Below are 13,256 nucleotides of genomic sequence, written 5' to 3' on the forward strand. Positions count from 1 at the left end.
GTTTGGTTGCATGCATGTTTGATTCACTACTACTAATAGAATAATAAATAAATTAAGTGAGATAGCTTCGTTATAGATAAGTTGGTACAATTCACCCAACCAAACAAAAAATTATTATTATTTTAAACCATTTTATACATAAATTTCATACATGGTCTTCGATCCCGAGCCCGTGATTTGACACGGGACCCGGCGTTGGTCAATCAGTCAGCCAGGTCACCACTCACCAGTCTACCACCGCCCGCCGCTGCCACACGGGCCCACGTCGTCAGCCACCAACCCGTGTGCGACTACGAACGCGTGCCCAGGCACCCGGCCCGAACTAGCCGTTGGAGCCAGGCCGGCGGCCGCGGCGAAAGCTGTCGCCGCCCGCAGCGCCCCCAACGGTCACCAGAGACCCGCATCGCATCCCCACCCAATCACATCTCGCCTTTAAATCCCGCGCCCCACCGCCGCCTCCTCCCCCACCCCCCTCCCTCTCCCTCCCCTCCGCTCCCTCCCCTCCCTCCGCGCCTCCACCGATCCGTTCGCCGCCGCCGACCGAGCAAGTACAGAGAGAGAAAGCACCGGCTCAGCCGATCGCCAGCCATGGCCCGGGGAGAGAACCAGGAGTCGCAGACCGGCAACGTCCCCGCGGCTTCCGCGGCGGCGGGCCCGAAGCCGGCGTCATCGGCGGCCGGGAAGGGCGCGGAGGGCCAGTCGGTGGTGCGGCGGCTGCAGTCGGAGCTGATGGCGCTGATGATGGGCGGCGACCCCGGCGTGTCGGCGTTCCCTGATGGGGACAACATCTTCAACTGGGTGGGCACCATCGCCGGATCCGCGGGCACCGCCTACGAGGGCACCTCCTACCGCCTCGCGCTCGCCTTCACCGCCGAGTACCCCTACAAGCCCCCCAAGGTGCGGTTCGACACGCCCTGCTTCCACCCCAACGTCGACACCCACGGCAACATCTGCCTCGACATCCTCCAGGACAAGTGGTCCTCGGCCTACGACGTGCGCACCATCCTCCTCTCCATCCAGAGCCTCCTCGGAGGTAACGAATCGCAACCGATCTGCTAGATTCGTCACTTGGGCTGATCGACCGATCGATCTCGTTTGTGCTGTTCGTGTTCATGTTTCTGACTGATCGATTGGTGGGTTGCTTCTTGTGCAGAGCCGAACAACGACTCGCCACTCAACACGCAGGCGGCGGCGCTATGGGCGAACCAGGAAGGTACTCGCAATTCGACATCTCCCTTCGCGTCTCGTCAATCATCACACGATTGCCCGATTTCTTGTTCTGAATCGTTTGCTTTTTGCTCGTTCTCGATTTCTTCAGAGTTCAGGAAGATGGTGGAGAAGCTCTACAAGCCCGCCGCGTAGAGGGAGGAGGAGGAAGGCGCCCGGCGATGTTGCCGGCTGCGGTTTCGCGGGTGGTAGCATGGAGAAGCTTCTGCAAGCAGTGATCTCGCTTGGACGATGAGGGATTAGATGCATTCTTTGGTCGGGTTCGATTTCCAGTCTGGTGGTGTAGTAGCAGGGGAGGATGTGAGTCGCCTCGAGCGCTTGGCGAGTCTGTAATTGTTCTCTGAGTTCTGGATGTTCAGTGGTAGTGATTCGTTTCACAGTACTTGTTATCGCCTCATGTTCTGAGATGGGAATGACACCTTGATTTGAGCGTGACCAATTCGATCTCGAAAATAGAAACCGCATCGGCGTCATCTCGAAAATGTTCAGAAACTGCACTGATGACCTCTGTTGCTCAACCGAAAATGTTCAGAAACTGCACCGATGAGGCGAGTCCGTGTAGTGTTACTCGGCTTATCAAGGTTCAACCGTTCAAGGAGTCTGTAAAGCCAATTCTTCTATTGTACCGGTGATGTGACAAATGAATATTTCGTAAAAGATAAAGGCTATGCAAACATTTGTAAAGAAAAACAGCCAAACCGGACGCTCACCCCTAAAAATTGAGGCATGAATAAAGCAACGTACTCTGTACCTTTTCTGTTTTTATATAACCTATGCTATTCCATCATTCTACATTTTCAATTCCATGTCACGACAATGAAATATTTTGAAATTGCTTCGGTGTCACTTGAACTGGAGCTGTTCAAATTGACCACAACCACAACAGCAATATCTATGTGTCTGTTCCAGGTAAAAAATGAATAGCTATACATATGGAGACACCAAAGTGAAAACTCATACAATACAACACAGGTTCCTGCCAAGTTTGTGCATCAAGTGTAACAACTTGAACCCAAGAAGTGAAGGTCACATAAGACGCCATGGCAACAAATATCACCCACGAACCATTACTAAGCTCAATGCAAGGATACAGGCAGCAAAACAGCAGTTCTCACATGAGATAGCGATCAATCACTTTTTTTACATCCAGAGGTCATTTTTTACATCCAGAGGCTTCCAGTTTCAAGAGCATGCTGTCACCCTCTCGTGATGATGTTTGATATCCGCTCAAAGAACACACGGCACATGTTCATACTGAACCTTATGTCTTGCTTCATCCAATTGACGGCTATCCTTTCCAGGGTGCCCAATGAAGAGAGCTTATATGACCATTCACCGGGTTTCTCTAACCATGTGAGGTTGAAACTGTAACCTGCATCAATTTGAACAACTCATCAAGGATCATAATCAGTTCATTTACACCACATGACTTGAGAGTATCAGAGTAAATGTAACATCCTCGAATGGAATGAAATCCATATGACAGGTGCTACTTTGTTAACATAATAGCTGTGGCAATCATAAGGTGTGCTGACTCTACATTCTTTAACAGAGGCCAACATCTTGAGCTACATATCAGTATTTACCAAGAAGGCTTACACCTCCCCTCCCCTGTCACTAATATTTTCAAGGGATATTCAGGGTACATGGAAAAATAAGTTAATATATCACCATATCATAAATTTCAGATACTGACAATTTGTAAGTATTACATTTATTCCAATAATTCATGCTCTAGCATCACTGTTCCGGTCACCATGATATTATTACACATTTTTGGTACCCAATAAGATCCATATGCAGCAATTCCATATAAAAAGGCAAGGCCAAATGACAAAGCAACAAAAAAAATATGCTTTCTTTTTTGGTAAAGACATTATCATCTGTCTTTGATCATCTAAGTCGGTTTAAGAAAATATTATTAAGTCTGCACATTTACGCTGGCAACATGCATAAGTAACATATCAAATCGCATAATGATAGCAACAGCAAAATAATAAAAAGTATAACTCGCATAATAGCTAGTGTTATTCTAGTACTGAGCTGCAGTAAAAACAAGAGCATGAGATCCGTCAAGAACAAGTACCGCTAGCTTCATGGCAGACTGAAACTGAAAATCTTTCTGTCCCATCATCTACTGTGACCTTCATGCGAACTAAAGATTGAAGCAGCAAATGAAACATATGAGCGCTGGGACATTCGTTTGTCTTGTTCCCTGAATCAAAAAACACACTGGTTAAATAATTTGAAGGCATGCGACAACTTAGTAACAGCATACTTTCACTAACCCGAGATGCATGTGTATCTTCTAGAGCATTCTAGCTGCAGGATCATACAATTCAAGCCATAAGGAACAGGATTAGTAAACAAAGCTCACTACTTTTATATTACAAGGAACTAGTTGGCCTTCCACAGACAACTGACCTCTTGAGATTCATCCTCGAGGCTGCTGTGAGGAATGGAAGCATTTTCACTCAGCTGTACCATCTTTGTGTTGCAGTTTGACTGTGGTGTCTTCCTTTTAGGCGACATTTGAGTTGGATTTGCTTGGATAGCTTCAGGTGTTTGGTCCACAGACCTGGTAGCAGTAGAATTGTTTTTTTCAATCTGCTCATCCAAGAGCTTCTTAAGCCTCAGAATTTCACTGTCCTTTGCTGCATGAAACAACAATGAAAAATAAGTGAATATTGTGGCACCTAAATCAACTTAATTGACACCAAATAGATAAAAAATAGAGGAAAAAGAAATATTGTGGCAACCTTAAAGTAAAGATGATGCGAAAGGACTGCTCCATCTCACAAATTGTGATGAATAATATTGTCATAACCAGGTGCATGCAAACTATGACTTAAATTACCACGTCAAGACTAATGTAGCTTTGTAGGATAATTTTAAAGGGAAACATATTTTGGACCATAGCAAAAAGACAAGTGTATGAACACTAGGTACCATCTCAATGGGAACAACCTGCCAAACACTATTGAAAAAATTATGAATGCAAAGTTGACCAGTTGCGTGACCATATCGCAAACAATACAAAACAGTTCAATTTCAATAAATATACATGGCATAAAATATTCTTAATTTATCTTATATGCTAATAAGCTATAGCCAGCATTCCAGTAATGCGAAGCAGTATAGTTGGCGCACAGCAAACTTAAATGCCCTTCAGTGTCCTCAGGCAGTAAGGTAGTATGCTCTGGCCTGAACTGTTTGACACAAATATCCGTACATATATTCTCTCCATTTCAAAAATTTCTCCTATCACTCAGGATTCTGTATTCAAGTATTTGTCCATCAAGGAAAGCAACAGCATAGTTATCTCAACATTTCCTCTCAGTTCATATTGTAATGCTGTAAAAAAATATTAAATAATTGTAGCATGCCATTCAATAGGGCATGCGTATCCATTTCTCGTTAACAATTTTGTAGAGCCAGAGTGTAGTCGCCAAGACAGTCTTTGTGTATGTTGGTTAAAGGAATAGATACATCAAATTAAGAAGAATCCACTCACAAGTACACCATTTTAAGGAGAATCAGCTGAAAAGGATTAACTCAACCCATGCCTACTTCTCATGACAAACTAGACAGGAAAAAATAAAATAAAAACATGGTTGCAGGCAGTAAGACTAGGAGAATGAGAAATGACTTAAGAAACCAAAGCTGATCAAACTCAACGTGTAAGCTTCAGCAGTATTTGCACCGTTCATCGTTAGTTAGATATTTAGAAATGCATGCTGCACTGTTTGCCTGTTTCTGATGTAGAGTGTAACCAAGATAAGCGCTGGCAGTGTGAACATGTTGATCAATGAGTCATTTCAATGAGGGACGCATCACAGCCTCCACTTCCCAAAGACATGTATCAGCTCCATACATGTGCCAGACTAGGCATTCCTATTCCAAGAGCTAAAACAGGTCCCTGAGAAATAAACTTCAAACTTGAGATTCAATAGAGAATCTTACCCCTAAGATCTTCAAGGAACTCCTCACGGGCCTTCTCAAGCTCATCCTCCTTGTCTGCCCTGGAATCATAAAATTAGCAAAAAGAAAACTGGGACATAAGCAACGGTGTAGGCACCATTTCCACCCCTAAACAACGAAACCCTAACCCCCACACTCAATTGTAACAGTCGCATCTTACAGCTTCTCACTGAGCTCCTCTTTATCCTTTTCGAGGCCGCCGACCCAATCCTTCATGGCTGCATCATCAAAATCAAATAAAATCAAAATGAAGGGAAAAGAAAACCGTTCCTCCCCCAAACCCTCCCTCCCAGAATCCAACCCAAATTCAGCGGCCTGGCCTCACCATCGTAAAGCTCCTTGAGCTGCTCCTCCCGCTTCCGCTCCAACCCCTCGTCGAGCAGCTTCCGCTTCTGCGAGGCGCGGCGAGGGATCCAACCGGAAAGAAAGTAATTGCAGCGTCAAGCCACCGCGGGCGGGGTGGAGAAACGGGACAGGGAAGAAGCGGGCGGGCGGTACCTTGAGGGCGGTGTACTTCTCGTAGAACTTCCGCTCCATCCACTCCGGGGGAAGGATCCAGAAGCTTCTAGACGCGGTTCCGAGCGGGAGCGGGAGCGGCGGCGGAGGTGGGGGGAGAGCGGCAGGAGAGAGATTTGGGGGAAGATTTTGAAATCCCCTGGTGTCTTTGCGGATGGGGCGGTTAACGAGCCGAGCTCGGGCTCGCTCACGCTCAGGTAGGCTAGGCTCGAGCTGGAGCGAGCTTCATCTGGTTTGGGGTGTGAGTTCGGCTCGTCTGTCGGCTGAGCTCGAGCTCGAGCTCGGTTCAATTAGCTCCACAAGAACGTCACGGCTTAGCCCTGAAATAAGCAGCCAGCAGGAAAATCAGGAGCTTCCTATTTTTTGTTTTAGCTGTGGATTGCAGCTTCCTGGTTGCTACACTCTGTAAGCTAAAACAAGCATTTCTAATATTGTAATAATAATTCGCATGCCAGATTATTATTATTCCAACAATATGCTTCTCTAGCTATATAGATCACGCTTGGTTGCAGTTCTGGTCCACGCAACTAGCACTAGGCAGCTGCATCCAACCACAGGCAATCAAAATCGATGGCCTGAATAAGCTGCTTAGATCAAGTAACAAGATGCAGGATAGAATCAAAACTGCAATCTATAATCTTAGAAACTAAAAACAAACAATGAAAAATCACAAATAATAAGGTTTAGGGGGTGTTTGGGAGCACTCCACCTTTCAGAAATCAGCTCCACTCCACCAGCTCCACCTTTACAGTGATGAAGTGTGGACTTTGGACCAGCATATTCGGGTGTTGTTGATCAGGAACAGTAAAAGGAACAAATTCAAAATTGAACTCAGAGTCAGCACTTTGCCACGGGGACTGAACTGCTGAAACTGCCATTTTCTTTCTAAGTCTGAAAACAGTGATAAGTGCCAATGTTTGGAGCTGAATTCAGGAGAATGTGGTCCAAGAGGTATTGGTGATTATGAGCAAAATGGAATCCCTGATGGTTGTAGAGTGTAATTGGTTTGTAGTTGGACTAAAAGGAAGGGATTTGGACCACTGAAATTATTTACAAAAATGGGTAAGTGACCATGACCATGTGCCTGACGAACTGAATCGGGAGTCCAATGAAGTTCAGTTACCTGAGGGCAAATATTTTGAAATTGCCAACAAATGGATGATAATCTCGGGCAAGAGTTTAAATATGAATTGTAGAGCTCGAGTTTATCTACAACTTTGCTTAAGTGACTTGTGGACCGTTGGATTCAAAATCGACCGTAATTTGGACCTGAACTTTCAGGCGTCAGAAACAAAGGAAGGGGGGGTGACAGAGCCGAGCCCGACGTGTCGCCGCCGGCGTTTTCGGTCGACCGCCAGCACGACAGCTACGCCACCTCCTCACCACGCAAGCCTACGAGTAGGCCACGGTGTCGTTCATGCACCCGGTGAAACCTTTGTATAATTACCGCTCCCGCCGCTGCCCTTTTACCGCCTGTTCTTTTACCGCCGCCGCCCTCTCTGTCAAGCCACCGCCGCCGACCAAAATTCCACTGCCACACCTCATCTTCCGTCGATTCCTCTCGCCCACTCCTCCATAGGTACCCCAGCTACACCCCGGTCAACTTGTTGCCCAGCATCCTTGCCGGAGTACCCGTACTCACCGTCGTTTCCATCCACCACCGCCGCACCTCCTGCTCACGGTGAGCACCTCCTTGCCCTTGTTCTCCTTCCTTTTGGGCAGTTGTAGGTGAGTCCTCGGGGCACTAGGAAGCCGTAGAGGAAGTTGTCGGGGTAGGCCGAGCCGTCGTCGTGCTTAGCCACGACCGGCCGTAGGCACGGTGCCCGCCGCCGTGGAGGGAATGGCTCCGGCCATCTCCCGGGGAGTTACCGCCATGCACGGGTGCGCTAGGGCATGGGGATGCTTCCCCGGCCTAGCCCCGTCGCCGGTGGGGCGTCGGCCGGCGAGCCGCACCGCCCCCTGTTGCGCTCGGGTTTTGGCGGGAGGAGGAAGAAGGCTCTGGTGCTGCAGGCCCGCGCGTCGGAGAGGAGAGGGAGGAGGCAGGCCGGGCGAAAGCGTCGAATGGGCCGGAGTTCCAGAGGCCCAAGCACCGGTGCGGGCGGCCGTTGGAGGAAAGAGGCCGGGGGCCCATGAGGTCCCGGCAGGCCGGTAGATCAATGAGACGGGCCAGCAGTTGCGCAGGAGGAGGAAAAGGAAGGGTGGGCCGTTGGGCCGGTGCCGGTCCGAGAAAAGGAAAAGAAAACGAAAATCGGCCCAGGGAGCCCAACAGAGGAGGGGGTAGGCCGGCGGGTAAGGTGAATAGGAATAGGAGGTGGGTCCGAGCCGCGAGCCCAGCGTAACAGAGAGGGGGTAGAGTAAGGGCGCGTGAGAAAAGTAGGTCGGGGAGTTTTTCAGGAAAAATTTAGATTTCCTTTGTAGAATAAATAGATTAAATCCGAATTTCACCATTTAAATCACAGAAATTTCTAGGGGTGTCCAAAATTAGTGAAACTAATTTTGTTAGGCTTATTTTATTTTTCTTTATGCATTAAAATTTTTATACCCTAGGAAAAATAATAATAATTTGGGTGTTTATTTAATACCTTTCTTTTAAGGTATTTAAATAAATACTTAATCTTTATTAAATGCATAAAATATGGAATAACATTTTCATAATCACAAATTATTGTTAACTCATAGGAAATTAGGTTTCAAGATTAGAAAATAATTATAATGTCTTCTAAAAATAAAAGAAAGAGCCCTAGGTAAGGTTAGTTAAGGAAATAAAATTGTTGGGCCAATCTTTTCGGGGTTTTGTGTGTTGGCTTGCAACTTTATCATGATAAATTGTATAGTCCTTGTTGGCTTGCAACTTTATCATGAAGGAAAGTTGTATAGTCTTGTATTCAAAAAGTTGCATTCCTAACCCCTGCATATGCTTTGTCATAGACACCGAAGCACCGGAAGGGGATTTCTCGGAATTTTCAGAAGGATCTCCGGAATTCGAAGAGATCATTGAATTGGTTCCCTACGAGGCCAATCCTTCAGACAGTGCTAACTTTTTTATAGAACAAGGCAAGCCCCGATGCATTATACCTATTATTTTGGAGTCGATATTTCATGTGTCCAATTATCGGTTATTTGCTATATGAATGCACTAGGTCTAGGAGTTGCTTGAAACCCATTCTTGTGCATTATCATACCTTGTTTCAAGGACATCTTTGCCACTTGTTCAAACATTTAGTAAATAACCCAAGTCTAGAAATGCTTAGTTGCCTAAGTAATTGGTTTACCGAACCTTAAGGTAAATGTTGAGTCATGCATGGTATTTATGGAAAGATAACTTGGAAGTTAAGAAGCGGACAAAAGCTAAGGATGTAGTTCTGTCTGCTAGATTAATTTGGTTAAGGCCCGATTCGTTGTCTTAACCTTTGATCAAATGAAAGACATCTGATCACTTATTGGGTATGGGACTAGTAAAGCCCAGTAGGTTAGTAAACCCTCTGATCGGGAATACTTCGTACCCGCGCTTGACGTGCTGGAGATTGGCAGGGGCGTAGCCTAAAACTCACATGGTGATCAGGCCAAACGTGGGGTCCCATGTGGGGGTGCGTCCCTGGGTTCGGGTAGTCTTATTCCCAATCATTGGATTTGCTAATTGAAAAGTCGTTACGTACGACCTGGACAGTCGTATATAACTGGTGATCAGGGTACTCTCCTGCAGGATGTAATTTGATCCGGATCGCCGCAATTCTCGGTTATGAATGCACTTGATCACTGTTGAGCATCGTAGTATAAATTCATGAATGTTATATCTTTCCACTAATGTTTTGGTGTATGACTTAATACCTTGTTGTTTGCGATTAATCTTTTATCATCATTTAGAATGGTTAGGTATTAACTTAATCAAAATAAAAGATACAGCTAAGGCCTCACTTTTAGTAAGCTCTTTTGACAAAAATATGTCAGCCAAGTACACCAAAAAAGCTATCATGTAGTTCCAAGAAAAACTATTATATTGGTTAGTCGAGTAAGCCTTGCTGAGTACCCCGTACTCAGGGTTATCCCTTGTGGCTGTTTTCAGAGGCACCGCAGGAATCCACCGAGGAAGAAGCCCGAAAAACTAGGGTATTGTTATGAGTCTCACAATACCCTTAGAAGAAATCTTAAATGCTCATCTCCCACCTGAACCGCTTATGTTTAAATCCTAGAACATCTATCTAACCTGCATGGTTAAGTTTATTTCAAACTATGTCCTGTAATAACTCGTACCTCATGTATGTATGTAAAAATGTAACATTTGTTGATGTTTTCCCATCGCGGAAACAATCCTGGTGTATGGCTATGAGACGTGACGTGGATCATTCGAGGAGTCCTAGGGACACTTGACGGACGACCGGACTTATACTGTTTTAAGTGCGTTTCGGATAATTGCTGCATCGGCAGCGATTAGGCGCATTTAAACCAGTTTAAGTTGGACGGTTCCGCCACAATTTGCCTATGTTCACAAAAAAATAATATGAGTTATGGATTAATGCTACATGTTAATCACATTCATATATCAAATTGAACACATGTTACCTTATGGAGGATGTGGAAAAAATTCTTCATCCACTCTGAGTGCATTGTACAACACACTTGTATCATGCATAGCTCCAGGTTGTCCCATGGAAACATAAGTGAAACGCATGTCAAAGTCGCATACCGCTAGTACATTTTGAGTGGCTACCCCGGTCTTTCCAATATATCTCACTTGCTCATCAGGTGAAAGAGCAACACGGATATGAGTGCCATCAAGTGCACCAATGCAATCTTTGACATGTGGATATGCACGCTTGTCATCTCTTATCCTTTTACTGACTGTGGGGAAGTTGGGATTCTTTGGTCGAATGAAATCTTTCGCCATAGCCATCAAAGCATTTAGCACCTCATCAAATTTCCTACTAATAGTTTCGCCAGAATGCTTAAATCTATTTTGAGCTCTCCTATTAGACTTGTTTCCAGCACATGTGTATAGGAACATAGCAAGCATCTCTTTTGTGCTAATGTGCATAGAAGGTCGCAGCCCATACCTTCCCACCAACACACCATGAAGATCCAAGAAGATTTCATTGTTCATACATAGTTGTCTATGACATTCTCCAGGACTTTTCATTGTCTCTAGCAGCCATCCTGTTCCACTTACACCAGATGTTCTTGGTGGGTTTTTAACAAGGTAAAGGTCATAATATATTTGTGCAATTTCTGCAGCACCCAACATAAGATTCCAAAAGACCTCGCTTTCATCATTGGAGTCATCACTATCGCTCTCACTTTCCTACAGATAAGAGATCATATGACATATAAAAAAAATAAGTACTTGGCATTAAAATAACACTTAAGGTTGAATGACAATACTTCAGTCCAACAAGTAATTAAAAATTGAAATAACACTGCAGTTTCAATAACAATAGTTCATACGAACAAAAAAAAAATTATTAAAATGACACAATTCCTCAATTGCCATACTTGGCATTGTACTTTCTGCGAAGCCAATTAAATCTAATCTCGTTTGTTGGCAGGGTCATGAACATTTCCCTTTGGTCCTTCTTCACAAACAACTCTGTGGCGATATACTCATCTGTATTATACCCTGCCCCACATTCCAACACAAGGTCCATGACTTGTTACACAGTTACTTCACCTAATTTTTTAGATGTAGAAGAGGAAGCGGACTCAGCAATCTTAGTTACTTGTTCCTAAATAACTTGTGCTGTTCCAGTTCTTTGTTTCTTTGCTGGTGGAATTCTTTTGTTTGCTAACAAAATAGTAGGAGAAGGAGTAACCTCTTGGACCTCATCTGTTTCATCCCAAGCAACTCCGTCATCGTCACAATCATCAGGGACATCATGAACCTCATTCACATGTCCGTTGTCAACATCCTCTTGTGTTGGTGGTATGATGGGATTAGAGCTCATAGGATTCCAACGATCGCTTTCATCATTAGTTATGTCAGCAAACATCACTGTCAAGTCCTCCTCATTTTGCAACGGTTTTTTTCGAAACTTGCCGCAACCTGGAATCTCCTGCAAGGACATCATCGTTATTTACAAAAAGAAATGACATGAACCTATTGCTTAACAGAAATAAAATAGTTTCAGAACTCACAGCCCTTGCCTTCTTCCACCACTCATCATCCATATCAATCACACCTCTTGCTCTGTCCCATCCCGCACCCGTTTGCTTCGTCATTAATTTCTTCCAAGTCGTTAAATCGGTCTTCAACTTATCCCACTTGTTCTTCATTTGCGGCTTGGTCAAACGAATTGCAGTAAGGTTGAAAAATTCATTGCTGACCTCATCATAGCCTACTGAGTTCAAATGAGTGTTCGGTCTATTCCCTTTCTTAACTTGTTTGGCAAACAACGAACATATGATCGTCGTGTTTGCATCAGTCCATTCAATTGAATCACCCTGAATAACATATGACAGTCCATTGAAGTACAAGCATTCAAAGTAATCTGACCTCGTTGATAAAACCACAATTGTTATTCAGTCACAATCCATATAACATGCAATCCATATAACTGTTCTAGCGGTACAAATACCTTGCCTATCGGAGGTGCTCACAAGAGAGTTTAGCATGCACCACATGATGTCTAGCAGACTAGCAACTAAATACACCCTATGTTTCATATGTGATAGGTTCAGAAAATCTGGTTAATCTGGTCAGAAATAGCTAACCTTGACTCATTCTGAATACCATTAGTGTAGCTACTCAAAAGGATTTATAAATCACAAGATTACTATATACAAATGGTCCCAAGTAGAATTCGATTCCTACCAGATTGCACTTATGGCTTAATGGAATTCCTGCTGGATAACAGGCAAGTATGCATACAAGTTTGCTACCACACATTACAAGTACCCGAATGAATATGTGACTCAACTGTCATTCCACAGTAGCAGGGGAGAACATGGAAACAGAGCCTGATATTTTAGATGGTCAAATAAGTTTATTACTCGGACAATATTCTGATTCTTCATCATGGCACTACAGCAAGCCAGCTAGTATCTATACTATCAGAACTAAATGCACGACGTGTAAAATCTTCCTAGACAATCTCAAAGCCACTGATAAATTTATATACATCTAAAACAACACTACTCGAAGCACGACCTAATTGAGAACACTCCATTACCGTGTCAGGAGCGTTTCTCTTTGATGCCTTCTCGCTGCCATGCCCGGCGCCACAGCCACGGCCACGGCCGCCACCTTGGCCAACACGGCCACGGCCTTGGCCGCCACCCTTGAAATTGCCAACACGGTCACGACCTCGTCCGCCGACGGCCAGACCTTGGTCACCATCATCCTGGGCCCCGAAATCACCCCTGGACGGATCTTGCTCCATGCCTGATGCCTCCCTCATCGCGCCAGTCACGCCGCCCACAACGGCCGGGCCGCCCCTCGGCGCGCCGGCCAGACCGACGGCGGCTGCCCTCGGCGCGGCGGCCAGGCCGGCGGGGGCCGCCCACGGCGCGCCGCCCAGGCCGGCGGGTGCCGCCCGCGGCGC

The 13,256-nt window shown here is 45.3% G+C and overlaps 2 protein-coding genes across 2 annotated transcripts; one reads left to right on the top strand and one right to left on the bottom strand.

Annotated features, from left to right (window-relative positions):
* The first annotated feature begins 459 nt into the window (after positions 1-459).
* LOC117858384 (ubiquitin-conjugating enzyme E2 20) lies at positions 460-1,666 on the top strand. Its single transcript, XM_034741443.2, has 3 exons — positions 460-1,033; positions 1,154-1,213; positions 1,319-1,666. The coding sequence occupies exons 1-3, from the start codon at positions 589-591 to the stop codon at positions 1,360-1,362; spliced, it is 549 nt and encodes a 182-aa protein (XP_034597334.1). The 5' UTR covers positions 460-588; the 3' UTR covers positions 1,363-1,666.
* A 369-nt stretch (positions 1,667-2,035) lies between these two features.
* Positions 2,036-5,874, bottom strand: LOC117858383 (uncharacterized). Its single transcript, XM_034741441.2, has 8 exons — positions 5,707-5,874; positions 5,534-5,600; positions 5,369-5,426; positions 5,191-5,249; positions 3,652-3,881; positions 3,516-3,549; positions 3,314-3,442; positions 2,036-2,599 (listed from the first exon to the last, which is right to left on the bottom strand). Exons 1-8 carry the CDS (start codon positions 5,743-5,745, stop codon positions 2,424-2,426), a joined length of 792 nt encoding a protein of 263 aa, XP_034597332.1. The 5' UTR covers positions 5,746-5,874; the 3' UTR covers positions 2,036-2,423.
* Positions 5,875-13,256: the final 7,382 nt, after the last annotated feature.

This window comes from Setaria viridis, chromosome 5 (assembly GCF_005286985.2).
Source record: "Setaria viridis chromosome 5, Setaria_viridis_v4.0, whole genome shotgun sequence".
NCBI lineage: Eukaryota > Viridiplantae > Streptophyta > Magnoliopsida > Poales > Poaceae > Setaria > Setaria viridis.